This window comes from Triticum aestivum, chromosome 7A, assembly GCF_018294505.1.
Source record: "Triticum aestivum cultivar Chinese Spring chromosome 7A, IWGSC CS RefSeq v2.1, whole genome shotgun sequence".
NCBI lineage: Eukaryota > Viridiplantae > Streptophyta > Magnoliopsida > Poales > Poaceae > Triticum > Triticum aestivum.
Window position 1 is genome coordinate 150,431,291 of NC_057812.1, and position 17,539 is coordinate 150,448,829.

At 41.5% G+C, this 17,539-nt stretch overlaps 1 protein-coding gene across 1 annotated transcript; it reads left to right on the forward strand.

Moving 5' to 3' along the window:
• Positions 1-14,434: 14,434 nt before the first annotated feature.
• LOC123151762 (casparian strip membrane protein 2-like) lies at positions 14,435-15,597 on the forward strand. The gene is made up of 3 exons (XM_044571419.1): positions 14,435-14,718; positions 14,824-14,947; positions 15,155-15,597. Exons 1-3 carry the CDS (start codon positions 14,507-14,509, stop codon positions 15,368-15,370), a joined length of 552 nt encoding a protein of 183 aa, XP_044427354.1. The 5' UTR covers positions 14,435-14,506; the 3' UTR covers positions 15,371-15,597.
• The last annotated feature ends 1,942 nt before the right edge of the window (positions 15,598-17,539 follow it).

Here is a 17,539-nt window from a genome sequence, read left to right on the forward strand (position 1 = left end):
AAGATTGGGACCTCGACGAAGGTAAGAAGTCAGGTATGACACATAAGTTTGATTGTGTTAGATCTTTTATGGATACCGATGTTTTCCGTAAATTTAGCACTAAATATGGACTTGACTCTGAAATAGTAGCTTCTTTATGTGAATCTTTTGCTACTCATGTTGATCTCCCTAGGGAGAAGTGGTTTAAATATCATCCTCCCATAGTAGTAAAAGTAGTTGCACCTATTAAAGTTGAAGAAAAGACTGTCACTTATAATGATCATATTGTTCCTACTGCTTATGTTGAGAAACCACCTTTTCCTGTTAGGATAAAAGATCATGCTAAAGCTTCAACTGTGGTTCGTAAAAGCAATATTAGAACTTGTACACCTCCTGAGCAAGTTAAAGTTGAACCTAATATTGCTATTGTTAAAGATATCTTGTCTGATAATATTGATGGGCATGTTATTTATTTTTGTGATGAAACTGCTAGAATTGTTAAACCTTGTGCTAAAGATAAACCTAGACCTGTAGTAGGCATGCCTGTTATTTCTGTTAAAATAGGAGATCATTGTTATCATGGCTTGTGTGATATGGGTGCTAGTGCTAGTGCAATACCTATTGACTTATACAAAGAAATTATGCATGATATTGCACCTGCTGAGTTAGAAGATATTGATGTCACAATTAAACTTGCTAATAGAGACACTATTTCACCAATGGGAATTGTTAGAGATGTTGAAGTCTTGTGTGGGAAAACTAAATATCCTGCTGATTTTCTTGTTCTTGGTTCCCCACAAGATAGCTTTTGTCCCATTATATTTGGTAGACCCTTCTTGAACACAGTTAATGCTAAGATAGGTTGCAAAAATGATGTTGCTACTATTGGTTTAGGTGATATGTCTCATGAATTTAATTTCTCTGAATTTCGTAGACAACACCGTGAAGAGGAATTTCCTAGTAAAGATGTAATTATTGGTCTTGCTTCTATTGCTGTGCCTCCTAGTGATCCCTTAGAATAGTATTTGCTAGACCATGAAAACGATATGTTTATGAATGAAAGAAGGGAAATAGATGAAGTATTCTTTAAGCAGGAACCCATCCTGAAACACAATTTGCGTGTTGAAATCCTAGGGGATCCTCCACCACCCAAGGGTGATCCCGTGTTTGAGCTCAAACCTTTACTTGATACTCTTAAATATACTTATCTTGATGAGAAAAAGATATATCATGTTATTATTATTGCTAACCTTTCAGAGCATGAAGAAGAGAGATTATTGAAAACTCTGAAGAAGCACCGTGCTTCTATTGGATATACTCTCGATGATCTTAAGGGCATTAGTCCCACACTATGTCAACACAAAATAAATTTGGAGAAAGATGCCAAACCAGTTCGTGATCACCAACGACAGCTGAATCCTAAGATGAAAGAAGTGGTAAGAAAGGAAATACTAAAGCTCCTTGAGGCAGGTATAATTATCCCGTTGCTGACAGTCAGTGGGTAAGTCCTGTCCATTGTGTCCCTAAAATGGGAGGTGTTACTATCGTTCCTAATGATAAAGATGAATTGATTCCACAAAGAATTATTACCGGTTATAGGATGGTAATTGATTTCCGCAAATTAAATAAGGCTACTAAAAAAGATCATTACCCCTTACCTTTTATTGATCAAATGCTAGAAAGATTATCCAAACATACACATTTTTGCTTTCTAGATGGTTATTCTAGTTTCTCTCAAATACATGTGTCAGCTGATGATCAATCTAAGACCACTTTTACTTGCCCTTTCGGCACTTTTGCTTATAGACGTATGCCTTTTGGTTTATGTAATGCACCTGCTACCTTCCAAAGATGCATGATGGCTATATTCTCTGACTTCTGTGAAAAGATTTGTGAGGTTTTCATGGACGATTTCTCCGTCTATGGATCCTCTTTTGATGATTGATTAAGCAACCTTGATCGAGTTTTGCAGAGATGTGAAGAAACTAACCTTGTCTTGAATTGGGAGAAGTGCCACTTTATGGTTAATGAAGGTATTGTCTTGGGGCATAAAGTTTCTGAAAGAGGTATCAAAGTTGATAAAGCTAAGGTTGATGCTATTGAAAAGATGCCATGTCCCAAGGACATCAAAGGTATAAGAAGTTTCCTTGGTCACGCCGGTTTTTATAGGAGGTTCATTAAGGACTTCTCAAAAATCTCTCGGCCTCTGACTAATTTATTACAAAAAGATATATCATTTGTTTTTTATGATGATTGCGTAGAAGCATTCGAAATACTTAAGAAAGCATTGATCTCTACACCTATTGTTCAGCCACCTGATTGGAATTTACCCTTTGAAATTATGTGTGATGCTAGTTATTATGTTGTAGGTGCTGTTCTAGGGCAAAGAGTTGATAAGAAATTAAATGTTATTCAATATGCTAGTAAAACTTTAGACAATTCTCAGAGAAATTATGCTACTACTGAAAAAGAATTTTTAGCAGTTGTATTTGCTTGTGATAAGTTCAGACCTTATATTGTTGATTCTAAAGTAACTATTCACACGGATCATGTTGCTATTAAATATCTTATGGAAAAGAAAGATGCTAAACCTAGACTTATTAGATGGGTTCTCCTCCTACAAGAATTTGATCTGCATATTATTGATAGAAAGGGAGCTGAGAACCCCGTTGCAGATAACTTGTCTAGGTTAGAAAATGTTCTTGATGACCCACTGCCTATTGATGATAGCTTTCCTGATGAACAATTAAATGTCATAAATGCTTCTCATACTGCTCGATGGTATGCTGATTATGCTAATTACATTGTTGCTAAGTTTATACCACCTAGTTTCACATACCAGCAAAAGAAAAGGTTCTTCTATGATTTGAGACATTACTTTTGGGATGACCCACATCTTTATAAAGAAGGATTAGATGGTGTTATTAGACGTTGTGTACCTGAGCATGAACAGGAACAGATCCTACGTAAGTGTCATTCCGAAGCTTATGGAGGACACCACGCTAGAGATAGAACTGCACATAAGGTATTTCAATCCGGTTTTTATTGGCCTACTCTCTTCAAGGATGCCTGTAAGTTTGTTGTATCTTGTGATGAATGTCAAAGAATTGGTAATATTAGTAGACGTCAAGAAATGCCTATGAATTATTCACTTGTTATTGAACCATTTGATGTTTGGGGCTTTGATTATATGGGACCTTTTCCTGTCTCCAATGGATATACACATATTTTAGTTGTTGTTGATTACGTTACTAAGTGGGTAGAAGCTATTCCAACTAGTAGTGCTGATCATAACACCTCTATTAAGATGCTTAAAGAAGTTATTTTTCCAAGGTTTGGAGTCCCTAGATATTTAATGACTGATGGTGGTTCACATTTTATTCATGGTGCTTTCCGTAAAATGCTTGCTAAATATGATGTTAATCATAGAATTGCATCTCCTTATCACCCGCAGTCTAGTGGTCAAGTAGAATTGAGCAATAGAGAACTCAAATTAATTTTGCAAAAGACTGTCAATAGATCTAGAAAGAATTGGTCCAAGAAACTTGATGATGCATTATGGGCCTATAGAACTACATATAAAAATCCTATGGGTATGTCTCCATATAAAATGGTTTATGGAAAAGCATGTCACTTACCTCTCGAACTAGAACATAAGGCTTATTGGGCTATTAAGGAGCTCAATTATGATTTCAAACTTGCTGGTGAGAAAAGGTTATTTGACATTAGCTCACTTGATGAATGGAGAACCCAAGCCTATGAGAATGCCAAATTATTTAAAGAAAAAGTTAAAAGATGGCATGACAAAAGGATACAAAAGCGTGAGTTTAATGTAGGTGATTATGTATTGCTATACAACTCTCGTTTAAGATTTTTTGCAGGAAAACATCTCTCTAAATGGGAAGGTCCTTACATTATCGAGGAGGTCTATCGTTCCAATGCCATAAAAATCAACAACTTCGAAGGCACAAATCCGAAGGTGGTGAACGGTCAAAGAATTAAACATTATATCTCAAGTAATCCTATAAATGTTGAAACCAATGTTATTGAAACCATAACCCCGGAGGAATACATAAGGGACACTTTCCGGAACGTTTTAGACTCCGAAAAGGAATAGGTATGTGGTACGGTAAGTAAACCGACTCCAAAATAGTTCTAATGGCAATTTTCTTCCGTTTTGGAATATTTAGAAAAATAGAAAAAATAAGAAGCAGTCCGGGAAGGACACGAGGGCTCCACGAGGGTGGAGGGCGCGCCCTACCCCGCTGGGCGCGCCCCCTACCTCGTAGGCACCTCGTGTGCTCTCTGGACTCCGTTTTCTTACACGTTACATATTTTGGTCGGTAAAAATTCATTATATAACCTCCTGAAGGTTTTGACCACCCTATCACGCAAAAATCTCATGTTCTTGTTTCGAGCTGTTTTCTGCCAGGGTTGTCAAAGCCAAGCATCATGTCGTCTCCCTCCTCCTCCAACAATGAGGGCAACGATGCTTGGTTAATTAAGATAGAGCTGGCGAGAGAAGAACCCATGGAGATCAACAAGGATGAAGGGATCAAGAAGGCCACGGAGGACCAAATTCCGGCAACAGAAGACATCCTTCAACTTGATCACAATCTTCTTACCCCAACTGAGATCGAAGCTTTCAAGATGATTGAGCTAGCTCGTATACAAAACAAGTATCTCACACGTGAAAATATTTTGTTGAAGGAGCATATCATCGCACTCAAGGGCATTATCCGCAAGTTGGAAGACCTCCTACGCTCGATGTGCGACTACCCTTCATCACCACCATCTTCTTCACCAACAAAGGAGACATAATCACATGGGTATGGGCACTCCCCTTGGCAACTGCCAAGCTTGGGGGAGTGCCCCGGTATCGTATCACCATCACTTTTATCTTTACCGTCTTTCTTAGTTCGGTCCTTTTGGTAATATCTTGATCTAGTAGAAATAAAAGTTTTAGTATGATCTAGTTGTGAGTTTTCTTTATGATCCTTCTATGTAATCGAGTCCGTGAGCTATATATAATAAATATTAGTGTTGAGTCGAGGGCTTGATTATTTTGCCATGATCTTGAGGGAATAAAATAAAAGATAAAGAATAAAAAGAAATAAAAGAGATCATATGGATCTTATGGAGAGTAATGAGCTCACATAGAAAGAGTATGATGAATAAAAGTTGTTGAGAGTTGAAAAACATAGTTTTGGTCATCGTTGCAATTAATAGGAAGTAATAAAGAAAGAGAGGTCTTCACATAATCACATATAAATATACTATCTTGGACATCTTTTATGATTGTGAACACTCATTAAAATATGACATGCCAAAGAGTTGACGTTGGACAAGGAAGACAACATAATGGGTTATGTTTTCTTACATCTGAGATAAATTATATTGTCATGGATCATCCAACATGTTGAGCTTGCCTTTCCCCTCATGCTAGCCAAATTCTTTGCACCAAGTAGAGATACTACTTGTGCTTCCAAATATCCCTTAAACCAGTTTTGCCATGAGAGTCCACCATACCTACCTATGGATTGAGTAAGATCCTCAAGTAAGTTATCATCGGTGCAAGCAATAAAAATTGCTCTCTAAATATGTATGACTTATTAGTGTGGGAGAAAATAAGCTTTATACGATCGTGTGATATGGAAGAAATAAACGCGACGGACCGCATAATAAAGGTCCATATCACAAGTGGCAATATAAAGTGACGTTCTTTCGCATTAAGATTTTGTGCATCCAACCATAAATGCGCATGACAACCTTTGCTTCCCTCTGCGAAGGGCCTATCTTTTACTTTTATCTCCTACCTTACATAAGAGTCATGGTGATCTTCACCTTTCCTTTTTACATTTTGTCTTTTGGAAAGCACAACATGTTGGAAAGATCCTGGTATATATGGCTAATTGGATGTGAGTTTTCATGAACTATTATTTTTGACATTACCCTTGAGGTAAAACATTGGGAGGCAAAACTATAAGCCCCTATCTTTCTTTGTGTCCGATTAAAACTCCATACCCATAAGTATTGCGTGAGTGTCAGCAATTGTGAAAGACTATATGATAGTTGAGTATGTGGACTTGCTGAAAAGATCTTATATTGACTCTTTCCTATGTTATGATAAATTGCATATCACAAGTGGCAATATAAAGTGACGTTCTTTTGCATTAAGATTTCATGCATCCAACCATAAAAGCACATGACAACCTCTGCTTCCCTCTGTGAAGGGCCTATCTTTTATTTTTTTTCTTGCTGAGAAGCTCTTACATTAACTCTTTCCTATGTTATGATAAATTGCAATTGCTTCAATGACTGAGATTATAGGTTGTTAGTTTTCAATGAAGTTTATGATTCATACTTGAAATTGTGATTGAATTGTTACTCTAGCATAAGAGATCATATGACAAGAATCATATAAGTTGTTGTTCTAAGAATGATCATGATGCCCTCATGTCCGTATTTTATTTTTATCGACACCTCTATCTCTAAACATGTGCACATATTTTTTGATTTTGGCTTTCGCTTGAGGACAAGCGAGGTCTAAGCTTGGGGGAGTTGATACGTCCATTTTGCATCATGCTTTTATATCGATATTTATTGCATTATGGGTTGTTATTACACATTATGTCACAATACTTATGCCTATTCTCTCTTATTTTACAAGGTTTACATAAAGAGGGAGAATGCCGGCAACTGGGATTCTGGGCTGGAAAAGGAGCAAATATTAGAGACTTATTCTGCACAGCTCCAAAAGTCATGAAACTTCACAGAAGTCATCGTCAGAATATATAAAAAATACTGAGCGCAAGAAGTTCCGGAGGGGGGAACACCCTGCCCATGAGGCTTGGGGGCGCGCCCTACCCCCTGGGCGCGCCCCCTGCCTCGTGGCCCCCTGGTGGCCCTCTGATGCCCATCTTCTGCTATATGGAGTCTTTCGATGAGGAAAAAATTATAAGCCAGCTTTCGGGACGAGACTCCGCCGCCATGAGGCGGAACCTTGGCGGAACCAATCTAGGGCTCTGGCTCCAGGAGGGGGAAATCATCGCCATCGTCATCACCAACGATCCTCTCATTGGGAGGGGGTCAATCTTCATCAACATATTCACCAGCACCATCTCCTCTCAAACCCTAGTTCATCTCTTGTATCCAATTCTTGTCTCCAAGTCTGGGATTGGTACCTCTGGGTTGCTAGTAGTGTTGATTACTCCTTGTAGTTGATGCTAGTTGGTTTATTTGGTGGAAGATCATATGTTCAGATCCTATATGCACATTAATACCCCTCTGATTATGAAGATGAATATGCTTTGTGAGTAGTTACGTTTGTTCCTGAGGACATGGGAGAAGTCTTGCTATTAGTAGTCATGTGAATTTGGTATTCGTTCGATATTTTGATGAGATGTATGTTGTCTCTCCTCTAGTGGTGTTATGTGAACGTCGACTACATGACACTTCACCATTATTTGGGCCTAGAGGAAGGCATTGGGAAGTAATAAGTAGATGATGGGTTGCTAGAGTGACAGAAGCTTAAACCCTAGTTTATGCGTTGCTTCGTAAGGGGCTGATTTGGATCCATATGTTTCATGCTATGGTTAGGTTTACCTTAATACTTTTGTTGTAGTTGCGGATGCTTGCAATAGAGGTTAATCATAAGTCGGATGCTTGTCCAAGTAAGGGCAGTACCCAAGCACCAGTCCACCCACATACCAAATTATCAAAGTACCGAACATGAATCATATGAACATGATGAAAACTAGCTTGACGATAATTCCCATGTGTCCTCAGGAGCGCTTTTCTCTATATAAGAATTTGTCCAGACTTGTCCTTTGCTACAAAAAGGATTGGGCCACCTTGTTGTACTTTATTTACTTTTGTTACTTGTTTCTCGTTACAAATTATCTTATCACAAAACTATCTGTCACCTATAATTTCAGTGCTTGCAGAGAATACCTTGCTAAAAACCGCTTATCATTTCCTTCTGCTCCTCGTTGGGTTCGACACTCTTACTTATCGAAAGGACTATGATAGATCCCCTATACTTGTGGGTCATCAGCCATCAACTGAGGAAGAGATGGAGGCCGATTTGAAAAGGATAAATGCCATGGAGGAGGATGAAGAACTTACTTCTCGTTTCCGAGCGGGATTCACTATGGGGGGAACTACAGAGCTCGGCTATTCCAAACTCGGTCATCCCTTCCAATGTTAGATTTCTTTCTTATGAAAATATGAAAAAGAGTGTTACTTGTTCTCCCGCAGCTATGCAACATCCTTGGGTGAAGGGAGCTTTAGCCGTCACGGGCAAGCTCCGTAAGGAAATAATGGACCTTAAGCAGCAAGTCAATAAGCTCGAAGAAGAGAATCATATCCTGAGGGGCATCATCGCTAAAAATATCACATCACCACCCCTGAAGAAGGAGACATAAACACATGGGTATGGGCACTCCCCTTGGCAACTGCCAAGCTTGGGGGAGTGCCCCGGTATCGTATCACCATCACTTTTATCTTTACCATTTTTCTTAGTTTGATCCTTTTGGTAATATCTTGATCTAGTAGAATAAAGTTTTAGTATGATCTAGTTGTGAGTTTTGCTTTATTATCCTTTTATGTAATCGAGTCCGTGAGCTATATACAATAAAGTTTAGTGTTGAGTCAAGGGCTTGATTATTTTGCTATGATCTTGAGGGAATAGAATAAAAGAGAAGAAATAAAGAGATTATATGGATCTGATGGAGAGTAATGACTTCACATATAAAGAGTATGATGAATAAAAGTTGTTGAGAGTTGACAAACATAGTTTTGGTCATCGTTGCAATTAATAGGAAGTAATAAAGAAAAAGAGGTTTCACATATAAATATACTATCTTTGACATCTTTTATAATTGTGAGCACTCATTAAAGTATGATATGCTAAAGAGTTGACGTTGGACAAGGAAGACAACGTAATGGGTTATGTTTTCTTACATCTGAGATAAATTATATTGTCATGGATCATCCAACATGTTGAGCTTGCCTTTCCCTCTCTTGCTAGCCAATTTCTTTGCACCAAGTAGAAATACTACTTGTGCTTCCAAATATCCCTAAATCTAGTTTTGCCATGAGAGTCCACCATATCTACCTATGGGTTGAGTAAGATCCCTCAAGTAAGTTGTCATCGTTGCAAGCAATAAGAATTGCTCTCTAAATATGTATGACTTATTAGTGTGGAGAAAATAAGCTTTATACGATCTTGTGATTTGGAAGAAATAAAAGCGACGGACTGCATAATAAAGATCCATATCACAAGTGGCAATATAAAGTGACGTTCTTTTGCATTAAGATTCCGTGCATCCAACCATAAAAGCACATGACAACCTCTGTTTCCCTCTGCGAAGGGCCTATGTTTTATTTTTGTCTTGCTGAGAAGCTCTTACATTGACTCTTTCCTATGTTATGATAAATTGCAATTGCTTCAATGACTGAGATTATAGTTTGTTAGTTTTCAATGAAGTTTTGATTCATACTTGAGTATGTGAATGAATTGTTACTTTAGCATGGGAGATCATATGACAATATATATATATTGTTGTTGTTGTTGTTGTTCTAAGAATGATCATGATGCCCTCATGTCCGTATTTATTTTGTCGACACCTCTATCTCTAAACATGTGGACATATTTTTCGATATCGGCTTTCGCTTGAGGACAGGCGAGGTCTAAACTTGGGGGAGTTGATACGTCCATTTTGCATCATGCTTTTATATCGATATTTATTGCATTATGGGCTGTTATTACACATATGTCACGATACATATGCCTATTCTCTCTTATTTTACAAGGTTTACATGAAAAGGGGGAATGCCGACAGCTGGAATTTTGGGCTGGAAAAGGAGCAAATATTAGAGACCTATTCTGCACATCTCCAAAAGTCCTGAAACTCCACGCAAATTATTTTCAGAATATATAAAAAATATTGGGCGAAAGAAGTACCAGAGGGGGGCCACCCACCGTCCACGAGGGTGGGGGCGCGCCCCCCTGCCTCGTGGGCCCCCTGGTGGCCCTCCGATGCCCATCTTTGGCTATATGTAGTATTTCGTCGAGGAAAAAATCATAAGCAAACTCACGGGACGAAACTCCGCCACCACGAGGCGGAACCTTGGCGGAACCAATCTAGGGCTCCGGTGGAGCTGTTCTGCCGGGGAAACTTCCCTCCGGGAGGGGGAAATCATCACCATCGTCCTCACCAATGATCCTCTCATCGGGAGGGGGTCAATCTGCATCAACATCTTCACCAGCACCATCTCATCTCAAACTCTAGTTCATCTCTTGTATCCAACCTTTGTATCCAAACCTCATATTGGTACCTGTGGGTTGCTAGTAGTGTTGATTACTCCTTGTAGTTGATGCTAGTTGGTTTACTTGGTGGAAGATCATATGTTCAGATCCATTATGCATATTAATACCCCTATGATTATGAACATGAATATTATTTGTGGGTAGTTATGTTTGTTCCGAAGACATGGGAGAAGTCTTGCTATAAGTAGTCATGTGAATTTGGTATTCGTTTGATATTTTCATGAGATGTATGTTGTCATCCCTCTAGTGGTGTCATGTGAACGTCGACTACATGACACTTCACCATTGTTTGGGCCTAGAGGGAGGCATTAGGGAGTAATAAGTAGATGATGGGTTGCTAGAGTGACAGAAGCTTAAACCCTAGTTTATGCGTTGTTTCGTAAGGGGCTGATTTGGATCCATATGCTTCATGCTATGGTTAGTGTCGGTGTCAAAACCGGCGGATCTCGGGTAGGGGATCCCGGGGGTCCCGAACTATGCGTCTAAGGCGGATGGTAACAGGAGGCAGGGGACACGATGTTTTACCCAGGTTCGGGCCCTCTTGATGGAGGTAAAACCCTATGTCCTGCTTGATTATTCTTGATAATATGAGTAGTACAAGAGTTGATCTACCATGAGATCGGAGAGGCTAAACCCTAGAAGCTAGCCTATGGTATGATTTTATGTTGTCCTACGGACTAAAACTCTTCGGTTTATATAGACACCGGAAGGGGCTAGGGTTACACAAGGTCGGTTACAAAGGAGGAGATATACATATCCGCATTGCCTAGCTTGCCTTCCACGCCAAGTAGAGTCCCATCCGGACACGGGACGGAGTCTTCAATCTTGTGTCTTCATAGTCCAACAGTCCGGCCAAAGGATATAGTCCGGCTGTCCAGAGACCCCCTAATCCAGGACTCCCTCAGTTAGGTTTACCTTAATACTTCTGTTGTAGTTGCGGATGCTTGCAATAGGGTTAATCATAAGTGGGAAGGGGGTCGGCCCCCCTTTCCTTCTTCCCATCTTCCCGTTCCTGCCCCTCCTAGTTGGACCAGGAAAGGGAGGAACCTACTCCTAGTAGGAGTAGGATTCTCCCCCCCTGGGGCGCGCCCTATGTTGCCGGCCGCCCCCTCCACTCCTTTATATACGGGGGATGGGGGCAATAGACACATAAGTTGATTTCTTAGCCGTGTGCGGTGCCCCCCTCCACAGATTTTCACCTCGGTCATATTGTCGTAGTGCTTAGGCGAAGCCCTGCGTCGGTAACTTCATCATCATCGTCAACACGCTGTCGTGCTGACGAAACTCTCCCTCGGCCTCAGCTGGATATAGAGTTCGAGGGACGTCACCGAGCTGAACGTGTGCAGATCGCGGAGGTGTCGTGTGTTCGGTACTTGATCGGTTGGATCGCGAAGACGTTCGACTACATCAACTGCGTTACTCAACGCTTCCGCTTTCGGTCTACGAGGGTACGTAGACACACTCTCCCCTCTCATTGCTATGCATCTCCTAGATAGTTCTTGCGTGATCGTAGGATTTTTTTTTGAAATATTGCGTTCCCCAACATAAATTGCATGGTAATACACACACAATAAGTGCGGTAACTGTTTGATCCAAGAAAAAAAGTTGTTTAAAAAACATCCTCTGATACTCATGCATAAATATCACGATACTATATACACAACAAAGTTGATAACTTACTTAGCCTAGGCGTGATAAGAGCTGATAATTTACTTAGCCTAGGTGTGATAACTTTTTTGACCCGAGAAAAAGAATTGTTGAAAAACAACCCAGTACTCATGTGTAGATAGTAGGGTGATAACTTTTTTATTTTTGAGAATTTGTAACTTCGGAACGTTTATATTTTTTCAATAGATCCGAACGATCGTACAACCCCGTACGTCAGCCCAGCCCACGTCCTGATCGGGATTTATTTTTCACGCGTTGATAAAAAGTATAATGGTCTAAAATGGGACTCGGACCCACAAACCCTACAATGTAGCAACAGTGTACTAACCAACTCACCCTACCTTGATTGTTGTCCAATAAGTAGAAATATGATAGTTAATTTTTTTTCACTTTCATATGAGCCAAAAAAAAAATTTCTTCTTGTGTTTTTTTTGGATTTCTCAAGATGTCTTGTAGTCTCTCATATACCAACGGGTTGTATACCTTGCCCATGTAGCCTCGTTGTAAATATCATGCATGACAACTTCGCATGAGGGATTGTTTGGGTTGAAACATACCCCGGTAACTTCTGTGCAAATGGCATGATAATTTGTGCATCGGGACCCGATAACTTATAAATGTCATGGTAACTACGACCGGGGGTGAAAAAAATTATTGAAACATCTCCCTAGTAATTTATGTGTAAACAACACGGTAATTTTTGCATGACAACCTTGATAACTTAGGCACAAACACCACGACAACTTTGACCTGAAGGAAAAAAGTTGTCAAAAATGTACCTCGGTAACTTTTGTATAAACATCATGGTAATAACACATCATATACATGATAACTTAGGTACAAACACCATAATAACTTGGCCCCGAGGAAAAATTATTGAAAAATATAACCTTGATGTTTCCGTGAATATCATGGTAATAGAAGCACTGCATACTTGATACTTAGGTGAACCGCAGGGAGGTGGATTTGTTGAAAAACATACTTCCTGGTACTTCGTGTGTAAATAACACGGTCTTATACACACAATAAAGTTGATAACTCACTACAAACCCCACGGTAACTTTTGACCCCGTAATAAAAGTTTGTTGAAAACATACCCTCATAACTATGTGTAAATAACATGGTAATATACATATAACAGAGCTGATAACTTGCTTAATCCAGACGTGGTAACTTTTTGACCAGGGAAAAATGTTGTTAAAAAATACCTCTCAATAACTCATGTGTAAACAACATGATAATACACGCACATGAGAGCTCATAACTCATACAAATATCGGGGTAATTTTTTGACCAAGGGAATGAAAATTGTTGAGAAGCATACCCCGATAACTTTTGTGCAACATGATAATATACACAACAAAGTTGATAACTCACTGCAAACATAATAATCACTTTTTGACCCTGGGATAAAAGTTTGTTGAAAACATACTCCCAAAGCTTCTGTGTAAATGACACGGTAATTTATGTATGACAGACGTGATAACTTACGTGACCCACATGTAGTAACTTTTGGTCTAAAAAAAAGTCATCAGAACATATCAACATGAGATCTAGTTTCGAAGATCTCGTCGAGACGATTTCTTTTGTGAAGACGGTTTTTCAATCAGAGCGACGGTTTGAGAATCTACAATGGTATCAGCTTTTCGTCATTCAGTGCATATATGCATGTAATTAGAATGAGGAATGCACGTGAAAGAAAAATTAATTATTCTAATGCATGCATGTATATAATTAGAATGAAGTAATGATCGTTCTTGCCTATTGCTAAAATCCGAACGGTTTGGACATTATCACAGTCCAAAGATTATATGTTACGGATAGGCACTTCCACCAATGCTGGTAAACAAGTGCAATGGAATCAAGATCTTCTTTGCCTTCGCAGAAAACCAGAAGGCGAGATCAGCAAGGACAACAGAAAACAGTCCAAACATATGGATTCAAGGAATCGTTTGCTAGTGTGGAACTGTGGATGGACTTCATCCACAAGTCAGAGAAGCAGAAATCATGCAGCGAGTCAACTCAGAACAGGTAGCCCTGCCTCCTCCTACGCGTAGCCTTTCAGTTGGAAGAACCACGAAATAATACAAATCAACTCGCTTCCGCGTAAATGGCGTACCACCCCTTCCTCTTATGAAAAAGCAGGGCGTCCCGTTGCTTCGGAGGCTGGCATGAGCTAGCTAATGAACGTCCAGCTGAAGCCTCCCCTGCAGAAACAAGACACAGAGCAAGTGACACAAGCCGATCCCCATGTTGTTGGAGGCCCAGCAACAGAACCTGAATGGAACGATGCAGCCAGTCTCCATGGAGCTATGTCGAGCAGGTACCAGCCGAAATGCGCCTGGGAGCACGCACCAGCACGCGGCGCCTTGCACCGCCAGCTGCTGTAACATCAAATTGACCTGATCCACAGGCAGTCCGCCCATGTGTGTATATATATAAGCAGGGAGCATGGACTGTTTTCTTCAGACCTGGGAAACAGTTTTGAGTCTTTGATCAGTTGAGCAGCTTAAGAAAAATACCAGAATGGACTCCGGCGAGCAGGGTGAGACCTCCAAGGCCCCCCTCAGCAGGGGGGTCAGTAAAGGAGTGTCCATGCTGGACCTCATACTTCGCGTCATTGCGGTCATCGGCACCCTTGCGAGCGCCATTGCCATGGGGACTACCAATGAGACGCTTCCTCTGTTCACGCCGTTCATCCAGTTCAAAGCGCGATACAGCGATCTCCCGGCTCTCACGTACGTGCAGAATAATGTTTCAGTGCCTGATAGCATTACTTTCAGATAAAATAAGGTTATGATCTGATGCTCCAACTGTTTGAATTTTATCTTGACACTTGACAGGTTCTTCGTGGTGGCAAATTCTATTGTGAGCGCCTATCTCATCCTTTCGCTCCCACTGTCAATTGTGCACATAATTAGGAGCGGGGCTAAATATAGCAGGCTGGTCTTGATCATTTTCGACGCGGTAAGACTATATCTTTCTCTAATTCAAAGTGTGCCAGTGCTGAACCGTTCAATTAATACCATGCCATCCTGCATGAAACTATGCATGATTACTAACCCTCGTTTCAAAAAAAAAAGCATGATTACTAACCTATTATACTGAAGAAAGAGAAGCATGCACCAATAACTTTATCAGCTACTAATTAATTTCCTTGTCTTTCTTGTGAAGGCAATGCTAGCTCTGGTGACCGCAGCGTCATCTGCAGCAACAGCTATTGTCTACTTAGCACACAAGGGTAATGTCAGGGCAAACTGGCTTGCTATATGCCAGCAGTTGGATTCTTTCTGCGAGCGTACCTCTGGCTCCCTGGTTGGCTCGTTTGGAGCCATGGTTCTGCTGATACTGCTCATCTTACTCTCAGCTATGGCCCTAGCCAGGCGCTAGACCGAATTATCCATCATTTGCTCCCTGAAGTATAAGTGTGATATCCCAGCAAAAAAAAATATATGTGTGATATGGGTGGTTCTTGTACTTGCTTCCTTCATGTGGGCCTATTCTCTTGCTACCATCTTCTATATTGTGCACCGCCTTGACGGTGTTGCTTCGTTTGTATCGGCCTTTGTACTTCTTATACAGTTTTTACAGAAATAAATGTCATGGATTGAGTACTATACTTTTCATAGTAGTTGCTGGTAATTTTCTGCATAACTAGATGAAAAAACGGAGGCAAGTCATCAGCTGGAAGCTCCATACCTGCTAGCTGCACTGATGCTGCTAACTCCAAGTGAAACCACCAGCATTTGGCTGTTTTGAATATGATTTACTCACTAGGCCTCCTTGCTAGTGGTATCTGTCTATTAGGGTGCTACTTCCTTCCACTTTCTGGTGGCCGAGCATAAAATGACAGGCTGAGCATGGACACAATCCACACGTTCATCGAATTTCACTGTAGGATATCCACACATCACAATGCTGAAAGACAGGAAGTTTTATGGTCAACCTGGGCAAAACCAGCAGCCTTTCTTATCCCCCTTTCATCCATTGATCCCCGCAATGTCTCCACTCCAAACCATTCATCACATGACGCGTAAATGCCAGAGAGCAGCACATAATCTCCGCTTGCATCTTCATTCATTTTTAGAAGCCTCTCCCTGGCAAGTTTGCCAAGGCTGCATTCCCGTGGTCTTGCAGGCACCAAGCAGAGTCCTCCATATGACTGCACTAGGTTCACACCTCATGCTGCTCAGAATTGCAAATGCTTCATCCAGTAAGCCTGCACGGCCAAGCATATCCACTATGCAACTGTAGTGCTTTGCATTTTGCTCGATCTTGTACCTGTCTTTCATCAAAGAGAAATATCTCTGACCATCTTCAACTAATCCGGCATGACTGCATGCACCGAGAACACAGAGGAAAGAAATAGCATTTGGGCACATTCCTTCTTGAAGCATTTTATTGAAGAAGTGGATGGACTGTTCTGCTTGCCCATGGAAGGCCAGCCCGCCGATGATCGAGTTCCATGTCCAAACATCCCTCTCCTTCGTCCTGCTAAAGACTTCCAATGCAGCCTGCAGATCTCCGCACTTTGCATACATTGATACCAATGCATTTCCAAGAACAATACTTGTACATGGTCTACCTTCCAAGTGTAATGAATGTATCATCCTCCCTGTGTCAAGCGACCCTAAGTTCGCACAACAGGAAAGCAAGCTAACAATAGTGGCCTCATCAGGCATCCAGCCAGCACACTTCATTTCATCAAGCACATCCAGTGCTTCCTTCAGCATCCCCTTCGCGGCGTACCCAGTGATAATCGTGTTCCACGAAACCACATCTGTCTCTGGCGCACGGTCAATCAGCTCCCTCGCCTTCTCCATCTCCCCATGCTTAGCATACGCTGCCACCATCACATTCCAACACACCAAGTCTTTGTGCCGACAATCATCAAACAGTTGGCGTGCAATGCCCAAGTCACCTCTAGCGGCATGCCCCGCTATGACAGCCGACCACGCCACGACATCCCCCTCGCCGGCCTCATCAAGAAGCGCGCCGGCCACCTGCAAATCCCCGCACTTGGCGTGCATGTTGATGACCGCATTCCTCACGAACGCGTCACTCAAGAAGCCCAGCTTCAGGACGACGCCGTGGACCTGGTACCCGGCGCAGGAACCCGGCAAGCCAGCGCTGGCCCGGAGGAGGTAGCAGAACGTGAAGGCGTCGGGCCTCAGGCTCGCCGCCCCGATGCGTCGGTACAAAACGAAGGCCGCGGCCGGCGCGCCGCCGTGTGCGTAGCCGCGGACCATGACGTTGTGCATGAAGAGGTCCAGGTGGGGGATTCCGTCGAACACTTTGCGGGCGTAGCCCATCGTGCCGCGGAACGAGGCGACGCAGGCCAGCAGCAGGTCCCTGTCAGATCCCAGCTAGGATCAGAGATACAGACCAAAGAAATAGCACCAATTGGAACTGAATTTAACTCCCAATCACGGAGACCCAGCTATGAGTTTGGGATTTCTAAGGTAGTACTAGATAAGCTAGGGTTTGGTAGTTTGGAGATACAATCATTGATGCCTTTCTCGACGCACGCAGGCGCTTATAAAGCTGTCCGCCCACGCG